Source organism: Lagopus leucura, unplaced genomic scaffold (assembly GCF_019238085.1).
Source record: "Lagopus leucura isolate 7727_CA_CO unplaced genomic scaffold, USGS_WTPT01 Super-Scaffold_100159, whole genome shotgun sequence".
NCBI lineage: Eukaryota > Metazoa > Chordata > Aves > Galliformes > Phasianidae > Lagopus > Lagopus leucura.
In genome coordinates this window covers 7205555-7225211 of record NW_024962335.1, presented here as the reverse complement: position 1 = coordinate 7225211, position 19657 = coordinate 7205555, and the positions used below count along the sequence as shown (strand labels likewise).

The 19657-nt window shown below is 39.8% G+C and overlaps 2 protein-coding genes across 2 annotated transcripts in view; one reads left to right on the top strand and one right to left on the bottom strand.

Moving 5' to 3' along the window:
• CEP83 (centrosomal protein 83) overlaps window positions 1-13237 on the top strand; it is a 47712-nt gene extending 34475 nt beyond the window's left edge. Inside the window, exon 16 of the mRNA XM_042889788.1 lies at window positions 12989-13237. Coding sequence (XP_042745722.1) covers window positions 12989-13111 — 123 coding nt within the window. The 3' untranslated portion in view covers window positions 13112-13237. The remainder of the gene's footprint in view (window positions 1-12988) is intronic.
• Window positions 1-19657, bottom strand: part of PLXNC1 (plexin C1) — a 68106-nt gene that overhangs the window by 11752 nt on the left and 36697 nt on the right. Inside the window, exons 15-23 of the mRNA XM_042889785.1 lie at window positions 18450-18549; window positions 17285-17386; window positions 16792-16895; window positions 13719-13760; window positions 13138-13262; window positions 12371-12569; window positions 10920-11066; window positions 3541-3718; window positions 2863-2966 (exon numbers count right to left, since the gene is read on the bottom strand). Coding sequence (XP_042745719.1) covers window positions 2863-2966; window positions 3541-3718; window positions 10920-11066; window positions 12371-12569; window positions 13138-13262; window positions 13719-13760; window positions 16792-16895; window positions 17285-17386; window positions 18450-18549 — 1101 coding nt within the window. The remainder of the gene's footprint in view (window positions 1-2862; window positions 2967-3540; window positions 3719-10919; window positions 11067-12370; window positions 12570-13137; window positions 13263-13718; window positions 13761-16791; window positions 16896-17284; window positions 17387-18449; window positions 18550-19657) is intronic.

Here is a 19657-nt window from a genome sequence, read left to right as displayed (position 1 = left end):
GAGGAGCAGAAGAGCAGCCCAATGCTGGGATGGCAGCTCCTGCCCTGGGGGGGAAGGGGAGTTCAGGAGAGAACTCTGCTTTCTGTCAGGAGCGGAGGTGCTGCTGCAGCATGACCAGGATCTGAGCTCCTGCTTTGGCTTTTACTTCTGGGGCAAGAGCTGCTTTTAGCACTGAATGGAATATGCTTCCCCTTCTTTACTGTTGCTGCAGTGGTCATACAATTTTTTTTAGTCTGGTCTGTAAAAAAAACTCACGATATAAACCCTTATTTTGGGGTCCAACTGCCTGACTTTTTGCAGTGGGTTGCTCTGAACAACGTTACTGAGCTGGGTGTGTCACTGAGGGAACAGAGAAGGGCAATCTGCACAGATCCATACAACGTGGTGTAAAGCAGTTCTGCAAAACAGAAGACGCAGCGTGGCTCTGTGCCTCCGCCTTGCTCACCAGGCCTCCTCTCCTCCCTGTAATAATTATTTTCAAGGTCTGCGTTGGTTCCTAGAGAGCGTGATGCCACTATAGCCTGATAAACTGAGATCCATGACTGGGCAGCAGATCTGAAAGTGGCTCTCTAGCTGTCTTCTTGTGTGGAAAATAAGACTTCATGATAATCAGCAGCTTTCAAGCCTTGGCTTGTAGTTATTTGCATGCAAGCAATGCTGCAGACCTCATAAATAATCATATCAATGTCCATACCAAGAACACAGACTTACGAACAAAAGAACACACAAGGAAGAAACATAAAGTTATCTCTCTCTTCAGAAACACTACACCAAAACACAAACATCCCCTACTTCTGCATTTTTAAACGCAGTGTAGAAACTGCCTGTTTTTTCAAGAGAGGTTGGTGAGTGTAGGACCTTTGCAGTGCAACTTTCATGCTTGAGTATCTTAAAAAAGACTCAGAGGTACTTCCCAGTTCCAGATATTTGATTCGTTTGTAGCGTTTAAGGATGGTAAGCAAAAAGAAAAGTTCTGGCTTGCCACAAAACTCTAGATCCTGTTGAGGTGGTAAGCTCAGGCAACGTTACTACCCTCACACAGTGCACGCAAAGTTTCCTCTTCTTGCTTTGCTTGCCTTTGCGTTCCTTTTTGCATCAATATACACACAAGAAAATAAACTGGGTAAGCTAATTCCTAATACCTGCTACTAATCCGCTGCCTAAAATGTCTTCTCAAGGTCAGAAAAAAAAAAAAGAGGACTAAAATATCTAACAGATATGCCCAATGCTATTTTTCCATAGGGCAGCTGCTAAGCTATAATTAGTATAGTTACAGCTTTGTAGAAAAGAACCAAACCTCCCATCTAACTTGCATCTGCCTGCAGAAACCACAGATGAAAACAAGGCCTAGGACAAAGATACCCAGGGATGGCAGTGACCAACTGGAGCAAACTTATTTGCCACGAGGTATGGCACCCATGAGCCACAGCACACCACGAGCTCAGGGAAAGTAAAAAGCTGCCATGTAAAGCAAGGCAACACTCGTAATAGCTGCCTGCAGTAAAAAGGGCTGGTGCTGTCACACTAGGCACAAGTTCATTAGATGCAAATACTTCATCGGATGCAAACCTGCAACAACCTTTACTGCATAGATACTGACTGCAGTACTGCAATGTCCTTATTTGTACAAAACCTCTGCTAGACTGGGGAGAGGCCTTATGCTGACGTATAGATAAGATTCAAGAGAAGCACAGGAAAATCTCTTAAGACACTGGACTGGGGACTCAGGATGTCTGGTTCACCTCTGTCACCCTAGGATGTAAGGAGAGCAACAAACACCTACAGAAAACTATGAAGTCACCCCAAAGGAGCTTGCTTCAGACCTGAATGGTCCACCCAAGCTACAATCAGTACTGCTGGAAGTCCTTGCTCCTGTCTCTGGATGGCACCGTACTTGAAGACAGCAACTTGTTCAGGGTTTGCTCTGGTTTCTGAGAACCACACTGCATTGCATGACACAGACATACTCTCATTAGCAAAGCTTACCTATATAAGCCAGACTTTCAGCAATGAGGCATGAAGAAAGCTCGCTAAAAGTACTCAGCACAGCACACAAACTTCATTTCCAGCATCTATTGGTAAGCATCAAAATGTGAGCTACCATATCAGTTCATGCCAGCCATCTGCTGCACACCTTAACTCACTCTCTTGCCCTCCAGTTTGTCTAGCATCAGTGGCGACTCCCTAGCAGGCAATGCTGCTTGCTATGCTTTTGCAATGTGCCACTCCAAAAAGGGTTCTGTCCCTAAATGTGGGCCTCTATTGTTGCAATGATGGAGAGGAGTGCAGCATTAACAAAGACTGCTTGAAAACTGGTTGCAATTGCAATCGGAGGGGAAAAATTAGGTTGTAAGTGGTAATATAGATGGAAGCAAAAACAGAGAAAAAGGGAAAGAGTTAAGAACAAGGTCTGTAAAGAATAAAAATCAAACTCATCTCAGCAGCCATTTGATTCTGACTCTCGATGAGCTTCCACAAAAGCTCAGATAATGAAAATATGAGGTGGGAAGAGGTTCATAGCTGCTTATGGTGAGACAAAAGACTCAGCAGCAAAGAACAGAATAGGCTCAAGACAGTGATCATAGCTGGAAATCAGATGATCTTTTATCTAAATTGTCTGACTAAAGTAACTGTTTCTCTGCAAGGAGCCCTGCAACAAGCAAAACTCTGAAAAGCAGTAGAAAATGTGAATCATTGGCAAGAACACCATGGGTCACATTTCTTTCCTTCTGTTGGTGATGCTCAGCTGTGTCTCCAAGATTTTAATCAGTCGAGATATTTCTGCACAGACAGCATTTAGAACTGGGGGAAAAACTGCTTCTCAATTCATTGCTATTTATTGTTCATGGCTTTCCTGCTTACCTTGTAATGAGCAATGGTATTTAGCTTCCTTATCCCATCCTCCATCATCTCAGAGGAGCCATCAATATCCAACAATTCTCTTTGCTGCTCCTCAGACACAAGTTCTGCAGTATGACAGCAACAGAAAACAATTACATCTCAACCACATTCTCACTGTACAGATGGTTGTGAAGAAAAACACCGCCTAATTATTTTTGTACAAGTGGCTCCCAACTAAGCTCTGCTTCTCTCTGTCCCTCTGCAAGTTCACATGGGAGTGGTTTTGCAATCCCACACTACAGACTGTTCTTATGGAGAGACAGTCAGGACGGCTTCCATTCACAGAAGCTATTTTGTGTTGGTCGAGACAGAATTTTAGAGGTGCTATCACCTGCTATTCTTTTGCACAAGTGTTCCCTGGTGTTACTGCTATGTTAGAACTAGAAGACACAAAGAGTAGCATGTTTACTGCTAATGCATACTGAAGTTCCTGCAGAAGTGAAGCAGATGCAGTTCTGCTGTTCTAACTGCTACTATAAATCACATAGGTTTCCCTAGAAATACCTTGTAATAAATAACATTCTTCCTAGAAGGTAAAAAATATATATATCAAAGCCAAATGTAGGAATTCCTAGAATGAAAACTCCACTGACAGATCAGTGAACTTCATGAGAATATAACACAGTGACATGCTCTTACCAAGACCAATTTCACCCAGCTGAAGACCATAGGGAAAGCCGTTCTTATTAAGGAAAGCTTGAAGGCTCTTCTCCTTGGTTTGGCCTATGGTGTCACAGTCCAGCACATTAACTTGAATAGTTTGACAGGCATCTCCACTCTCATTTTCGGGGATTTTTTCAAAGATAACATTCACAGTCTGGGGGAAGAAACACAAGTCATTCTGACTTAAAGGGAGTTTTTGGCATGGAAAACAACAACCGCCTGACAGAAAACCTGACACGTTTTCTGTTAATAATATTCACATTATTAACGTTAATAATATTCATTATTAAAGCTATTTTGAATAAGGATTATTAGAACAAATTAAACAATTAAGCATTTAGAACTCTTTATATCTGAAAAATCAAAGATAAACAGCTATGTATTTCCAAAAGTGCCTTTTCGTATTCTGCTTTTGTGCAAATCTTTTAAAGTGAATTACAACAAAAGGCCAGGAAAAATTACAATACATGTTCTGAAAAAAAACTAACAGCAACAAAACAAACAGACCCCAAAACAGTTCTTGCCTTTAAAATGAATTTTTTAAAAGCAAAAACTGTAGGTGACCTGAGATCTGATAAGGTTACTAAGTAAGTCGTCATGGTAAACATGATTGATTTTGAGCAGATAGGAAGCAATGTTGAAAAACATATTTAGACCAGATTATGCTGAGTAGCCATATCACACACACACACAAAAATACATCTTCCTTGGAGACATCAGTGTCTGTCTACATACAGCCACATCCCTAGAGGCAGGGCTGTCATGGTCAGTTGCAGAAGCAGTGGAAGGGAAACACACATTGCAGGAGTCAGAACCCAAAGTTCTGGTCCAAATCTGCACAGAGAATAGTGTAATTTAACCTATGCTGTGTTACCCTGTGTCAAACAACTCAACAGATCCTATGGGTGTAGCACCCCTGCCCTTCAGCTCATAGCAACTCTTAGCTGGAGAAAAACAAACCTGTCTGCTAGACTGCACACAAGGTACGTATGGGTCAAGTCAGTGAGACTGGGTAAACATCTCTGGTCTTTTTTCAGCCAGGTTCTATTTCTGGGCAGGTCAGGTCAGACAAATCAGCTGCTTCCAAAAGGAAGGGAAAAAAGGATGACGACGGGATAGCTACTGCATGGTGATAAGAGCAATCCCTCCTAGTGCCACAGCTTACTGCCCACAGAGACATCACTGTTCAGCTGCATGCACGCAGATGTGCTGGTGATGTCTCCAGACAGAATTACTGCAAGCACTTTAGGTGCCTGCAAAGGGAAAAAAAACAAACAAACAAACCAAACCAAAACAAAATACCCACGAAAAAAACCCCCAAAAACGACCTACTTGAATTGTTCTGGCTGTTGGACACCTCTGGTATAATGACTATCTTGCGATTGAAACGTGGGGACTGCAGGTACAACTCAATAAAGGAGCAATCGTTAAAAGAGGAAGCAACTATAAATGTTTATTTTCTTCCTGCTGTCATGTGAAGGAAAGAACTTCTGTCCAGGTTGCTGCAGGAACACGCTTTACCTCTTCTGAGAAAAATGAATAGTTATTAATAGCTCTGAAGTGCTCTTTTCTGCTCTGCTACCCAGCAAGTGTAGAAGTTACCAGACACTGCTGGTATAAAAAGTAGTCCAATAAGACATTAATGAATTTCACTGTTTCTGTAGAAGCAAAAGAATTATTAAAACAGGGTCGTGCGGCTATGAAGATCAGGATTTAATGAAGACTAGGACATAACTAGAGTAACTGAGAATAACTTCATCATCAGGATATAGAGAGGCTTAATTGTGAGGAAAATGAGTCCACCAGAAGGACAGATAGAACAGAAGAGGAAGAGATGTGGGAATGGTGCCTGCAGAAGGACAAACAGACTGTATGCCATGCCTCAGGTTGGGATTTCATGCAGAAAATTAGTAAAAACTACACTGGCACAAGAATGAGGGAGTCATGCTTGGTCAGGCCCACAGACCAACTGAACAGGCAACAGTATTGTCCTTGACTGAGGTCACGATCTTGTGGGATAAAACAGTAGACAGAGACTAACTGCATTTTGTCTTTGGAGATCTCTCCTCTACATCTGAATTGAAGTCTTTGTCAACCTGATCTTTCAGGAGTAGCTGCTCACTCTTCAACTGGTGCCTATTTGTCCTTATGTTCTTGGAAATGCTCCCTCCTTTAATTGAACCTTGCTCCTACACTGCATCTTTTTTCCCTTCCTTTTGGACTGTCAAGAGAAGCAGTCCTTTACTCTTCTGCTATTCCTTTTCAGCACAGATTGCTCACAAGTGTGCAGCCTCTTCACTCAGTAGCACAAGTGTCCTCCTAGGCCTGCTCAACTCATTGTAGGGAGACAGGACTGTAAAAAAAGAAAGGTAGTTCCTTATGTAGGTGGAATATAAGTCATTTACAGATTCCTTAATCTGAAGTTTCAATTCTGTAAGGAAAATGACACCTTGTGACTCAAAGAAATATTTGAACACACAGTCTCTAACCAGGGGAGCCAGTTTTGCCGATACAATTTCCTGCAGAAGTTAATCTTAAGAGATGAAGCAATTGATGAGGAGCTAGAAAGCCAATTATGATTATGTCTTCTCTCTGCAGCTGAAGTTTTCACAAATAACATTCAACCTGTCTGACAGCACAACCCCATCTTTAGAAACCATTAATCAGAAGCTGACAGTCACAGTCACTGCATTTAGATACAAAGCGTGGAACTGTAAAAAGAACCAGAAGCAACTGTAAAATTAAAGGAGCCTTTAACGACGAACCGTGAGGATCAGAAAACACCAAGAAAAATCACAGGAGGACACATAGACATCGTGAGCAAACACTACTAGGCCCTTTTCCAAGACTTTGGAAAGGAAACAAACAGAAAAACAGCACAAGTTAACTGAGGGAAAGACTCAGGAGGAAATTACAGGACATTTAGTGCAACTTAGTAGTATGTAGAGCTGGGATTTTGTGCACTAAAAGTTAGTGGTTAGCAACATGAAGTCACAGTGTTCTTTAGAAAAGGCTTAACACACATTGCAAGAACTGTTAGGGCTATTTAAGGAGAAGGCAGTAAGTATCTGGAACTTCTTGTTTGGAAACTAGTTTGGAGTCTTGCTAAAAGACAGAAAAAATAAATTAAAAGACTTTTTTTTTTCCACTCATGCACTGACAGTAATAATGACATTTGAAGACAATGTTTACAGATGCCTTTTCAGATTAGTAGTTTTCCTGAAAATGAATCTCAAACAATTCAGTAAAGCTATTAATATCTATAGCAGCTAATAAGTGAGATGTGATTTAATAAAGAAATGCCATGATGCCATTCCTTTTATTAGATGTAAAGAAAATTCATCCAGGAAATTCAAGGCCTCTTGCTCGTTACCCTGTTCTCTATTCAGCTTTGCATGTCAACAACATTATGGCCTTTTATGAGACAGACTAAGGAAGCAAGAAAATCTTTCAAGCAGCAAAAGAGAACAGTAAAGTAACGTAAAGGAGACAGCACCGAGATGTGCAAACAATGATATACCTTAAACCTATTCCCTTATCTTCCACACCATAAAATACTAGAAACAGGAAAAAGCAGAGTGATCACAAGCTCCTCCTAAAGCAGACAGAACAGTTGTTTATCATAAGCGATAGTAAAGCCAAGAAATTGGCATTAGAAAATGTTATGTAAAACAGTATCTGCATTGCTGACCTCCTTGCAAGGGTTACTGTGTCCCTTTCTGTTGATGAAAATCTCCAGACATCACACACTTGCAATAGTTTGCTTATCTCTCACAAACATGACCGGTAATACCACATCCATTGCATGTTAGTAGGAAATCAGTTTGTTTCTGTTTTACTCCGTTACATCCCTCTTATCCTTTTAACACCCTTCTTTTAACTAGTAAAGCAGTTCAACACTTTAACAACTTCCTATCACCACACAGCTTTGCTTCACTTTCGACAAAAGACTGTTAGCTGAATGAAATCATTTCTTCTCATCTATAAATGCAAACTTACTTATTTCAGCAAAGAGAATTCAACAGTCTAAATCCCTTCTGAAAATTCAAGATAAGTCTGTAGCTCTTAAGTGCCCACACATCAATTTTACCACATGATCAGATCCTCTCTTTATTTTCCACAGGAGAGATCCCACCAACGATTTCTCCCAGGTCAGACCCACATTGTGTAGCTTTTCTATTTAAAACAAATCACTTCAGTCAAATGGTAACACTCAGCTGGGCACAGTTTTTTTTCATCAGTCACTGAGCAAATTATCTACCGAGAGCTGCAGCTGCTTGCCTTGCCTGTGAGAAAGCAGGCTTGCTTCCTCCGCTTCTGAAAGGCTCTGTGACGCATCCACATCTCTTTCAAGGCAGTTTTATTTCTCAGTACTCAAATACAAACACAGCATGAAACCCACATGGCTTCTCAGCTTGCACTGGACCATTGCTTTTAAAAGCATCCTTCTTTCAATCCCTCTGCTTGAATATTGACTTCAGAAGCTCATTCCCATTCAATATCTGGCCCTTTCCAGCAGAGAGCGGTAACTGTAGGGGGTCAGCTGGTCCCAAGGTCTGTGACCTTTTTAAAAAATGCACACAGCTTAGCCAAGGGATGGCTCTAATGTAATTCAAAACCAACACCATTCTTTGTTCTCTTTTTTTTCTTTTTTTTTTTTCCTATTACAAATGGCCTGATTTTTAGAAAATCTCTCTTTCTGCAAGCCCAGAACTTCTTCCTTCTGATGCCCACAGGCCAATCTGCTACCTATGGAGCTTCTTCTGATTTTTGGTTTGGCTGTATCCTGCTTTTATTGGTTTGGAATGGAAGTCTGCTCCTGAATTAAGGATACGCATGTAGATTGCTTACACTTGTTTGTAGCGCCCTGCCACTGATTTCAGAGTTGTATTCTGCATTACGTGCCTCCCTGCATCTTCAAGTGTCTACATACCACCACACTCTGGACTCTGGCTGTCTGCAGATGTGCTGCTGTGACTTCCTGACACCCTCTTTTGGGTTGTTTTTTATGCTTTGCTCTGAACAAGCATGCTTTTAGCACGCCACTTTTGCAGGGCCTTCAAAAGGGGAAAATTAAAATACTTACAGAAGATTGCAAGACTGAGAATGCGACTGCAGTGTCCAAATGTGCAAAAAGCACTTGAAAACTCAGCTCAGAATTTATTTGATATAGAAAAAAAAAAATGCAGTCCTTCAGACAGTAATTTGCTTCTAAAGAAAGGAGGAACATTGCTCCCTGTCTGTACAATTGTGGTTCCCTCTCTGTAGAATCAGGCCCTGTATGTCCTACGATGTTAGAAGAAAAGCTGACTCCTTCTACTTTAACATCTGTTAAATCCTGTTCTTGAAGAGAAAGCCTGCACAGCTGGCCTGCTTCATCACCCAGATAGCCTCTCAGTTCCATCCATATCTATTTCACAACAGTTTAGTTTACAGTATAAAACTCAGACAAAACACCAAAAAAACTTTCTCTCCATCCAGCCAGAGCCGGAGTCCTTAACACCCCATCTCCATAACTCCAGTGCAGGATACCCTCTCCTCTTCTGACAGTTTTAAATGGAATATTCAGTCACTTCTCACCTGAGTCCAATACACCGTAGGACCTTGGAAGAGGAAGCTGCTTTATTAATCTTCTAACGGTATAATTTATAAAAGCAGTACCATTTAAAAGCAAGAATACAAAGTACAAGTCAGCAAACACTTGAGAAAGGCTTTTTGCTCTCACTTCCTCATCCATCCTCAGACAGCCTTCCCTAAAGATACTGAGTCCTTCAGACCACTTCCCCTCTCTTCACTGCCCACAAGACCCTATCAGTAACTGCACGTACAGAAATAATAATAGGAAATGAATTTCAGGCAGCATTCAGTAGGTTCAGAATCAGCTATCCCCCAACGTGCCTCTCCATGTAAATTTGTGCTATAAATAAGAAAAGCCAGTCAATTCCACAAGACTGGATGATCCTGTGTTATCTATTAGCAACAAGCACATTGAGCTCTAAGAAGATTTGACTGTAATTTTGTCAGTTTTCAGCTGAAAATGAAAATTTAGAAATATGACACAGAAAAGTTATTATTTCAGTGAGCTTCCTATATGACCCAACTTTTGATCTAGCTAATCCAATGGGTTGCTGACCCAAAATTTCCAAGGTCATGAAAAGCTCACTCCAAAACAAGGCATCCTAGGACCTCATGATCCAGACATGCAGACCTGAAAACTGAGGCCTTGCCTCAGAGTATGGGCTGTGGAAAGGCCTGATTTTTCCTCCAGAGCCACTGGCACTTGTGCTGTCCTTGCCACGGTAGCTGCTGCCCTGGTGATTTTTGCTCCCAAGTTCTGAAGCCTACTTTTTGGTCACACTTCCCAGACTCTGGAGACATTCAACGTCAGGCTGGACCAGGCTCTGAGCAACCTGATCAGCTGCAGGCGTCCCAGCTCATTGCAGGGAGTTGGACTAGATAACCGCTGAAGGTCCCTTGCAACTCAAATGATTCTATGACTCCACTCCTAAGTATGCCTGGTAACTACAACAGTAAGTCAAGAGTTGAGGAGCAAGGAAGCCATGGAATGGTTGGAAATGCAGATTTTAGAGTTCTCCAACTCAAAATAGTTCAGAAAGAAAAATGTGTTCCACTTAATCTGAAAACCTTTTTCAGATCTTCTACTCAAAAAAGTCATTACTTTTACATGCTCAAACATGCAATAATCTTTCTTGTCTATTCTCACAGTTTCAGAATGACAGTCAGGGAAGTCCAGTTTTCAAAGAAGTCTGTGTGTAACTGTGAAATAGGAAGCATTTTGCTGTTGCTTTGGGAAAGAGATCTATGGTAAAAGTTCAGAAACTCAGCTAAGTTTCCCAGATAGCTTAGTTATAACTAAGCAATCAATTCAAATGCATTACAATGTAACCTTGCCAATTTGGAGCTAACAACATGGAAGCCCATAGCAAATATTCACTCCCTGAAAACACAACAGAAAAATAGAACCTCTGCATTTCATTCTTTCATTCACAGAAGTGCAATGTAGTTAAAATTCTAAGAATATGTTTACAATTTTGTAGAACACTTTAAAATCAAAAGAAATTTTAATACACTGAGACTGTACTAAACCTAACCTTTGCCAATTAAAGCATGCTGTGAAGCAAAAGGTGACAGCTATTTTTGAAATGTATATTGGTGAAACACCCTCTCGTTAAACTCCATTGGATTTTGAAGCTTTGTGAGCAATAGCAATTTTGTTCTTCTCTATCTGGGAACTTAACCATCACCTTTGCATCTAAGAGCCTTCATTTACCTTACTAGAAAAAAAAGAAAACATTGTAGTTGTCTGTTTTCAGAATGTAAACTGCCAAACATACCACTGTTTTGAATTCAGACACTTGCCACAACAGCCAGTCTTCGTTAAGCGTGTACAGGGCTTTGCAAGTTATTGCATCAACTGGTCCTTTGTTTATCTTCTGATTGAGGGTTGTCACTAGCAAATAGAAAGGTTCACCAATTGTCTCCTAGGACAAGAAACAAACACAAAGAATGTATCTTTACAGTCACTAGACAGGCATAAATAACTAGAAAAAAAAAGTCAGGTGTAACAAACATTTCCTTTCAACTAACATGTTATCTTGCAATTAGGAAAAAAAATCACTCTGAGAACTATCTACTTATTTGTTTAACCTCCATGCTTTTGCTTTTCAATGTGAAAGACTCATGCAAATAGTAAGAGACAGCTGGAGTGTGTGTGGCAAAATAGCTCACAACCCCCTGCTGTGCACAAGTGCACTACAGACAAGCTGCTCCTTCTCAATCTGGCAGATGCTTCCTAGTTCCACCAAAGTGCTCATGTTGGGGGGAGATGTGCTTGTGTTCATGTGCATACTTCAGCTACTTCTTCCTTTTCAGTTTTGTGAGAAAACAAAATAATATCTGGTTTCCTTTTAACTTACTTCTCTTGTGGTTTCTGAAAAAAAATCCTTGGGAGAAAAGCTGTGGGACATACATGGTTTATCAGTAAGAGTGAATGGTATTGAGCTTCCTCTTCCAACCTGCACCCCACTATGCAGGCAAACACTTGAGAAAAGAAGGAACGGATCTTTGGCTCCATGCAACACTATTCCTGCAGCCCAGCTGAGGCATTTTACTAGCAGAGCTCCATAAAAGCAACTGGTGTACTGAGAACAAACCTCTCTGACAACTCTTTGTCTCTTTCCTGGGGTTTCAGGAAAAATGTTTGAATTGCAGAACCCTAAACAGTTCTTCTGCTGTATCAGTGGTACAGGTGGGACTGATACAGATGACACCATCATGCTTGTCAGTGAGACAGGAAACATAACCAAGCACTGAAACCAGGAACAAAATGCTACCAAGAGGGCTAAAATAAACAAGCTGCAAAAGAAAAAATTCTTGTTTCTACTTGAAGTTATAGAGTTATTGAAATTTACAACGCTGTTTGGAGGTTAAAAACCCTGGAAAGAAGTTTAGTTTTCCAGTTGGTTTTCCTTAAACCTTCACCTACACAAAAGCTTTCCAACAGTTTGCACAGACAGGCACAAACTGCATTTTAACATGGAATAATGGCTGACATGAGAAAAAGACATGCTGTGGCTGCAAAATTATCCAAATCTCATCCAAATAAATGAAACAATAATTTCTTACAGTCCATCTCTTTTCCTACATCCCCTTGATGATATGCCAACTAAACTAGAAGTAATGCGTTAAACAATGCTTTATACAGATCCCAATAACATTCCTTATGGAAGAAATCAGTTAAAATATTGCTTTTTGTATGTGATGCAGTGAAAAGATGTACCCATACCCGGAGAAACCCAGAAAGGCAAACAGACATCCAGTTTGTCAGCAATTTTTCTACCACAGATTCAGTTCGCCTAAGCAGGAGTTTAGGCTGCACATTGCTTGACTGTTCCATCAAGTCCTTTGTCAACACTTCCAAAATATGGGTTAGATAAACTAGCTTAGTTTGTAGTGCAATAGTCAAGAAGGATGCAAACAAGCACCTGTTCAAAATAAAAAAAAACAAAACATAACAAAAGAGAATGCTATAATATCTGAAATTTCTCCTCCAAAAAATATCTTTAATAAAAGAAACACTCCTCAGCACAGTTTATATCTTAAGTTTTTAATCTTTAGGCATTGGATCTGCCCACCGATGTCTACAAAAATATAAAAAATGCAAGTCCATCTGCTCTTGAGATTATTTTGTAAACATATAATTTGTCTCTACATTTAATTCTGCAGAATTACGACTGCTTTGGTGACAGAACATTTTTAAACTGTAAAACTGTTGATGTAACTGCAGGAAGTATTTACAGTTTTGATGTGAGCTTTCCTGCTCCTTTCCCTCTTTGTTTACATCTACAAACATTCTGATTTCTCTGTAATGGTTTGTTTAACAGCAATGTTTTTCCCTCCACAGTGTGTGCAGATGGAGAAGATGGAAAAACGCTCTGGAGAAATGCAAGTTTGTTTTGTAAGAAGTGGAAATTACATTTGGATGCTACAATCTACGTTGACTTTTCCTGTTAATTCTCTGTCTTGAAGATGATAAGCAAAATCATACTATACCTGTCTTTCACAGAGAAATTTTTCTGCTTTTCAAGAGTGTGAATGAGAGTAACAAGAAAGTTCTTGTTACAAATTAAAGCATGCAACATGTTGAAGCTTTCATCCTTGCGTGTTTGGTCTCTGCTCTGTAACAGTTAAAGAAAAATAAGCAAACTGTAGTTTGGCTACCATGGATTCTTCATGTTCAGAACGATGGCAAGCAACATATGGGATAAGATCCTGGCCTCATTTCAATCAGTGGGAATTTTGCATTTCATGGGTCTCAGGATTTTACTTAGGATGAATTTGTGCACAACACGGAGTGCACACAGAGCATACATTTTCTGGTATATCCCCAAAGTAGTGCCAACAGCTAAGTTTGCCTGTTATCTGCCATGACTAGATCCTGTTCATCTTATTTAAATATACACTGGGTAATGGAATCTTACATATCAAATTTCTTTTACACATAAATCCATGTAACCTCCCCCATAGGGAAAAAGAACATACAGAAAATGCAGTTTGGTGTGTTATAGGACAACACAGCCATAAGGGATACAATCACTTGTGAAAAAATATTTATTGAGACATATCACACTTACCTGTGGCATGTCTTCGCTGAAGATGGACGCAAAACCTCCTGACTAAAATATAAGACATATGATATATGTCATTCTGATGTATACAAAAAGTTTCACATTAAACATGCCAAGCATGTTCCCGATGGCATACAACTTGAAATAAAACAATGGAAATCCTGGCCTCTACACAACGACTTCTTCCAGGTTCACTGAAAAGTAAACTCCAGAAGATGACCTGGTATTGATTTCAGTGCCACTGTGTGTTACTCTATGCTGCTGAGCTGCACTAGCACAGCAGTGAAATAATGCTCTGCAGGAAAGGCTGTTCATTACCCTCATCTCCAAATGAGGAAGGGTTACTCCCGGCTGCATCCTGCTGGAAAGCAATGATAGGATTTTTGTAGCACAGTGACACTTGAGTTCATCTGCCTCCATTCATTTCAAAGCAGTTTCTGAATGTTCCCAAATGAACTCTCCAGGAGGTCAATGCTGTCAGAGACACAGGTGCCACTGCACACCCAGCCCTAGTGAAGGCTATCACAACACAGGGACACCCCCAATCCTCTGACACTTTGCATGTGCTCCTTGTCTGACTCTCACAAACTGCAAGTGCAGCATTCTTTAGCACCAAGTTTACACTAAAAATATTTACCATTGCAAATGTTTTATCTGTGATGCTGGCAGCCCTTCGTTTCTTAATTCTCCCCTTTCCACATGCCTCATGTTTTCTTCTTTTCTACCCTTCTCTTCCTCTATTGGCTATTCTCATCTTTTTCACAACTTGTTCAGCACCCCTAACATCACCTACCAGTAACATTTTCTCTCCCTACTCCCCCACTATCTGTGATGCAACCAGAATCACATAGAAGGTTAAAAATAGTTGCAAACAGGGAACAGTCATATTAGTGTTAAACCAAACAACGTGGAAAATGGAGAAAGAACAGAGGTAATAAACCAAATTTCACAAGGAAAGTGAAAATCAGGCTGAACATAATTAATACTTTAAGAATAGCTGTAACATCTGTTTAATTTAACACCTACAAGCATTAAGCTCAAACCAAAAGCTACCAAGCTGGACTAAATATAGAAAACTGGAGCAGCAGGAAGCTAGAAGCTCAGAATGAAGATGGAGTGCATCACTCTTAATTTTAGGTATCTGACTCCCTCCTTCAGCAACTAATCTCATTCTGAGACAGATGTCTCAGGCAAGTAGGATGAATCACATTGAGCTGTCTCTCCTTACACCAACTACAGAAGATGCTCAGTGAACAGCTTTGATGCTCATGTTTGAGCAGCTTAGATTATATAAGACAAAACCCACTGAACTCACTAGAAGGCAGAATGAGCAAAATGTAGATATCATTTGAACACATCAAGTTAGCAAGGGAAGTTGTGGTTTATCTTACTTTGACCTTTCTGACACAAGATTGCAATCTACTATGTCTTTTCTGCTTATCTGTAATATTTGCTTAATAAAGCATTTCTCTCCTGCCACATCCACACTGCACAAGGTATATTTGAACACTCACACAATGTAAATGATAACCACTTAGCAGGAAAGATTGATACATAAGACATTTAATAACTTGCCTAACACTACATGTCTGCAGAGAGCTAACAGGCAAGTTCACTTCCTCCATTTATAGGTATTTCAAATTAAGACAAAATCCTCATTGGAAACACTTCAGGGCTGGCAAGGTAACATACAACGTGCACTTTGCCCCAGTGCAAAAAAAAAGAGGAGTCTGTTCTTTTCTGGTCTTACATAATGCAGTAGAGTGACACACTTTGTGCCCTTTCTTCCCCTTTTTATTTTTTTTACACAAAATGAACACTTCTGCCCAGTAAAACAAAATGAAATGAAAAAAGGCAGAAAGCAGGTTTTGTTGGCCCACTGAATTCAAACCTCCCATTCACCCCATACAAATTAGACTGGCAGCATCATAGCAGGGTAAGGAGAGATACTGCAACTTCCTGCAGTGTGAAAAGTGGACTCAAGTATATAAAGATGATGCGTATGTACTATATTGAACATGAATCTGATTTAGTAACTTTCATTTGGCACTGTACCAGCAGGAGCTCCAATTCTGCATTTGTCACGTGGGTTTAATTTCATCACGATGAGTCTTTCGTGGGCTTACATGCAGTGATAAAGCAAAGCAGTGTGCAGACAAGATTGCAGGACGAGGCCACAGCAGTGATGAGTGACATATGCCAAGCAGCATGCAGCTAAACAAATAGATACCAGCTATAACTTAAAACACCACCTAAGCAAATATTTCCACTCATTGGCATCAGTTACACAACAAAATATTAACAGCTGAGACCAGAGCTTTTGCCAATTAGTAAATACCAGTCAGCACTGTTTAACATCACGGTATAATTTTGAAAGCTGTGGCAAATGCACTTAGCAGCACAGCAATGTGCCACATAAACAGCAAATACAAATACATGTATTTATATATATATATAAGGAAAATGTTCAAGTGAAGGCCTCTCCAGTCCTTTTATTATGCAGTGCCATAAACTACTCCAAAGACCAGTGAAAATATCCACTTCCAAGTAGGACGGTACTTAAGTACTTATGTAATTTCAAAGAATTTGATTCGTATTTCTTTGAATCAAGGTCTTATCAGTTCTGTCAGCAGCTTGAAGTAGGCAGTCAGCACAACCTGAGAGCCATCTCTTCATTCTAAAAGTCTAATTAGGAAATGTCATGATGATAGCTAGCATGTTAGCTAGCCTGACTGTTACTTTAATTAACTATAGCACAGGAAATGAATACATGAGATCAAAAAAGCAATGGGTAAATTATAGTTTTGTTAGAGTGGCCTGAAAGGCGAGGCTGGACAAAAAGAAGCTGATGTATACACAACCCTTGAAAATTCAACAGCAGTGCTTTAACTACAGCATTTAGGCTTGGTTAAATATAGAGATGTGCAGTCTTAAAGTGCTCTTTGGTAGCTGATCTAAGAAGAGTTTCTTATGAAAACAATACACAGAGACTGTGTAGTATTTTGTTATTTGATCCTTATCTTTCTAGATTTTTCATTACTATACAGGGCTGACAACTGAAAGACTTGTAAATAGTTACCTCTGGAAAGAAAGTTCTAATAGCAAAGTGTTTGTAGTCAAGGAAAGGAACAGTTCCAAAACTATCCACCACATCTAATTCATCCATCTGCAGTTCAGCAAATCCTGTAAAAGCACCCCCCCCCCCCCCAGAGTGTTAGTTTACTTCACACAAAATCATCTCTACAGTTAAAACGTGGACCCAGTACATGTTCCTTAAAAAACAGTTTTCAGTCAAGAGGATTTGCTTTTCTGAAGCAATTAGGGGGTGGAAAGTAGCTATTTGTTTTTAGTTTCACTTGTTGAAAGAAATTATTACATGCAATCCTATTAGTTTAGTGCTATCTGCTACTGAGGAGCAGACCAACATTAAAGAGGAACTCTGATGCACCACAAAAATAATTTAGCAGCATTAAATTAAAGTGATTATTACGTGAGCTTCTCCTTGACAGTTTCAGATCAGAAATCACTGATTACAGAATACACTGAAGCACTATAAATCTCTTTATACCTACCCTCGCGTATTTCTTTCCGAATCTCATACTCCAACAGTTCAAGCTGCTGACTCTGTTTACGAGTTAACTCTTTGGACTTGTATCTAGTAACTATGAATGCCACTAAAAGGGAAGGAAAACAGAGTCTGAGTACAGAAATTTCAGAACAGACAACTCCATAAAGGTCATATTTTAATATTAAGAATTTAATTATTTAAGAATTTAATGTAGTATGGAGATTAATATACAATCTTCAGATGGATTAATGCTTCTACCATCATCAGTGTGGTAGTACTCATGAGCCCCAGTTATCTGGATCTAAAACCATATTTAATAAAAAACATTCCCTGTAATGACATCTTGGAATTCTGAATCCAACCTTATTTGAATGTACAGCACACTGCTACGCACAGCCTGTGCAGTGAGGTACAGCATATAACGACCACTTCCACTACTAACGGCCTACTTAAGGTAGCACCGATTAAAAAGGAAAAGCAGTTTTGAAAAGGAGATCCACTTCTAGACTGTTAAATTCTCCAAAGCTTATTTTGAGAGAGAAAAGGTGCCACATACGATGCATGCAAAGATAATGCACTTTTTAACAAGAAATCCAACCAAACAAAGAAAAGGCAAACACCAAGCTTATTACAATAAATCGAAATGTATCAAATACATAACCAGGTCAAGACATTTAGAAAACAGGAGTGACAAAAGGAGAAGGGGACAATTATGAAATGATGGTTCTTCCTCATTTTTATAATGACCTACAAATTCATAAATTATCCCAATGAGACTAAGCAGAAGCACCACAATGAATGCTTGAGGATGAACAGTTGGGTGGGGCTTATCCACCCCCAGGGAGGGGAGACTGTTGGAAAAGCCTGAGCATTTTGCCTTACATAAAAATACAGATCCTAAGGCTTGCCACACTACATGCTAGTGAATAATCACAGCAAAATGGTCAAAATGACTGCCTTATAGCATGCTGTCATCTAGTGAGATGGGACTGCACCACCAGACCAGATTTAACTTTGCCTTGTCTTGTGCATATTTTTGTACAATTTTGATAAATTTCAGTTTATAATAAGCTGAAGGTTTCGCTCCTGTTTTGTATGTTTCAGTTTCTTTTTAAGCATTTCTTTGTGTACAGCAAATAAAAAAATTAAAAATGTGTGATAGTACTTACCAATTATGACACCCACTACAATAGGTAGCAAAATAAGGACGTATAAATATATGTATGATGATGTTGGTTTGACTTCAAGCTCAAAATTTCCTAATTTGACCTGAAGAAAAGCAATGGCTGTGTTAATAGAGGACAAGTATTTCAGCAATACTTACAGTGGCATTTCACATATATTAAAAAATTATTTGAAGCACATTTGAAGTGAGGAAGGCAATAATTAAAAACATCTCTCTGCACACACAGTGTCTATCTGTTGAGCAGGAAAGCAAAGTAAAACTCCAGCTGATAACGAGGGAAGGCCCTGGCCCATTGTCCTCTTCCCCTTTTCTTTGCGGATGTTTCAACCTCTTCACATAGGACTGCTGGGTGCTCCTGAAGGTCAGCTTCAGAACAAATACAGCACACAAAACATGTACAACACTGTCCACAGCCAATGGGCTTGCCAAAGGCAGGACAGACATTAGTTCTTAGGAATACACCAAAGTTCTGAAGCCTGTCAGACACTGAACTCAGGCACTGACCACTGCTGATTACGGCAGAAGAAATTTTGCAAAGAAGGAACTCCAAGAGGACTGTGAAAACACATAAATAAAGGGTAGCTAAGATTATAAACAGACTAGAAGTAAAAATACACTTTGATACAGAAAAAGAATACCACCAAGTGCTGGGGATAGGAATGAGGCTCAGATAATTGAAAGGGAGAGTTGGGTTTAAATTATTTTGGGTTACAGCAGGGAAGGCAGAGATCTGGTGATTCAATTGCTGGCTTGTCACAGAAGGTGAGCAGCCAGCAGACTGCCAACTGGATGGTCACACTGTTGCTATACCGACATGAGCAGGCAAAGAAAACCCACAGGGTTGAAAGGATGCAGCCTTCATACGTTTCATACGGGGGCTGAAAAGTACAGAAGAGAAAGCAGGCCTATTTCCTGCAGCAAATGTATTTTTTCCTTCATTGTTTACAAGTTTTCAAGATCTTATACAAGGTACTTTTAGTCTGAGCCTTCCTAAGATCCCATTTGCTTTTTCCAAGGCTGGAATGCATTGGTAGCTAAACTTGATTAATGTATCTGCCTTTCTCCTCTTGTTATGTCTAACCAGAGTGCTCCTAAAGCAGACATTTCTGTTACTCATCTCTGCTTACTGAAAACTGAGGCAAAGCATTCATTTAATTTTCAGGTCACAGAGTATCTTTAATCTTCATCACA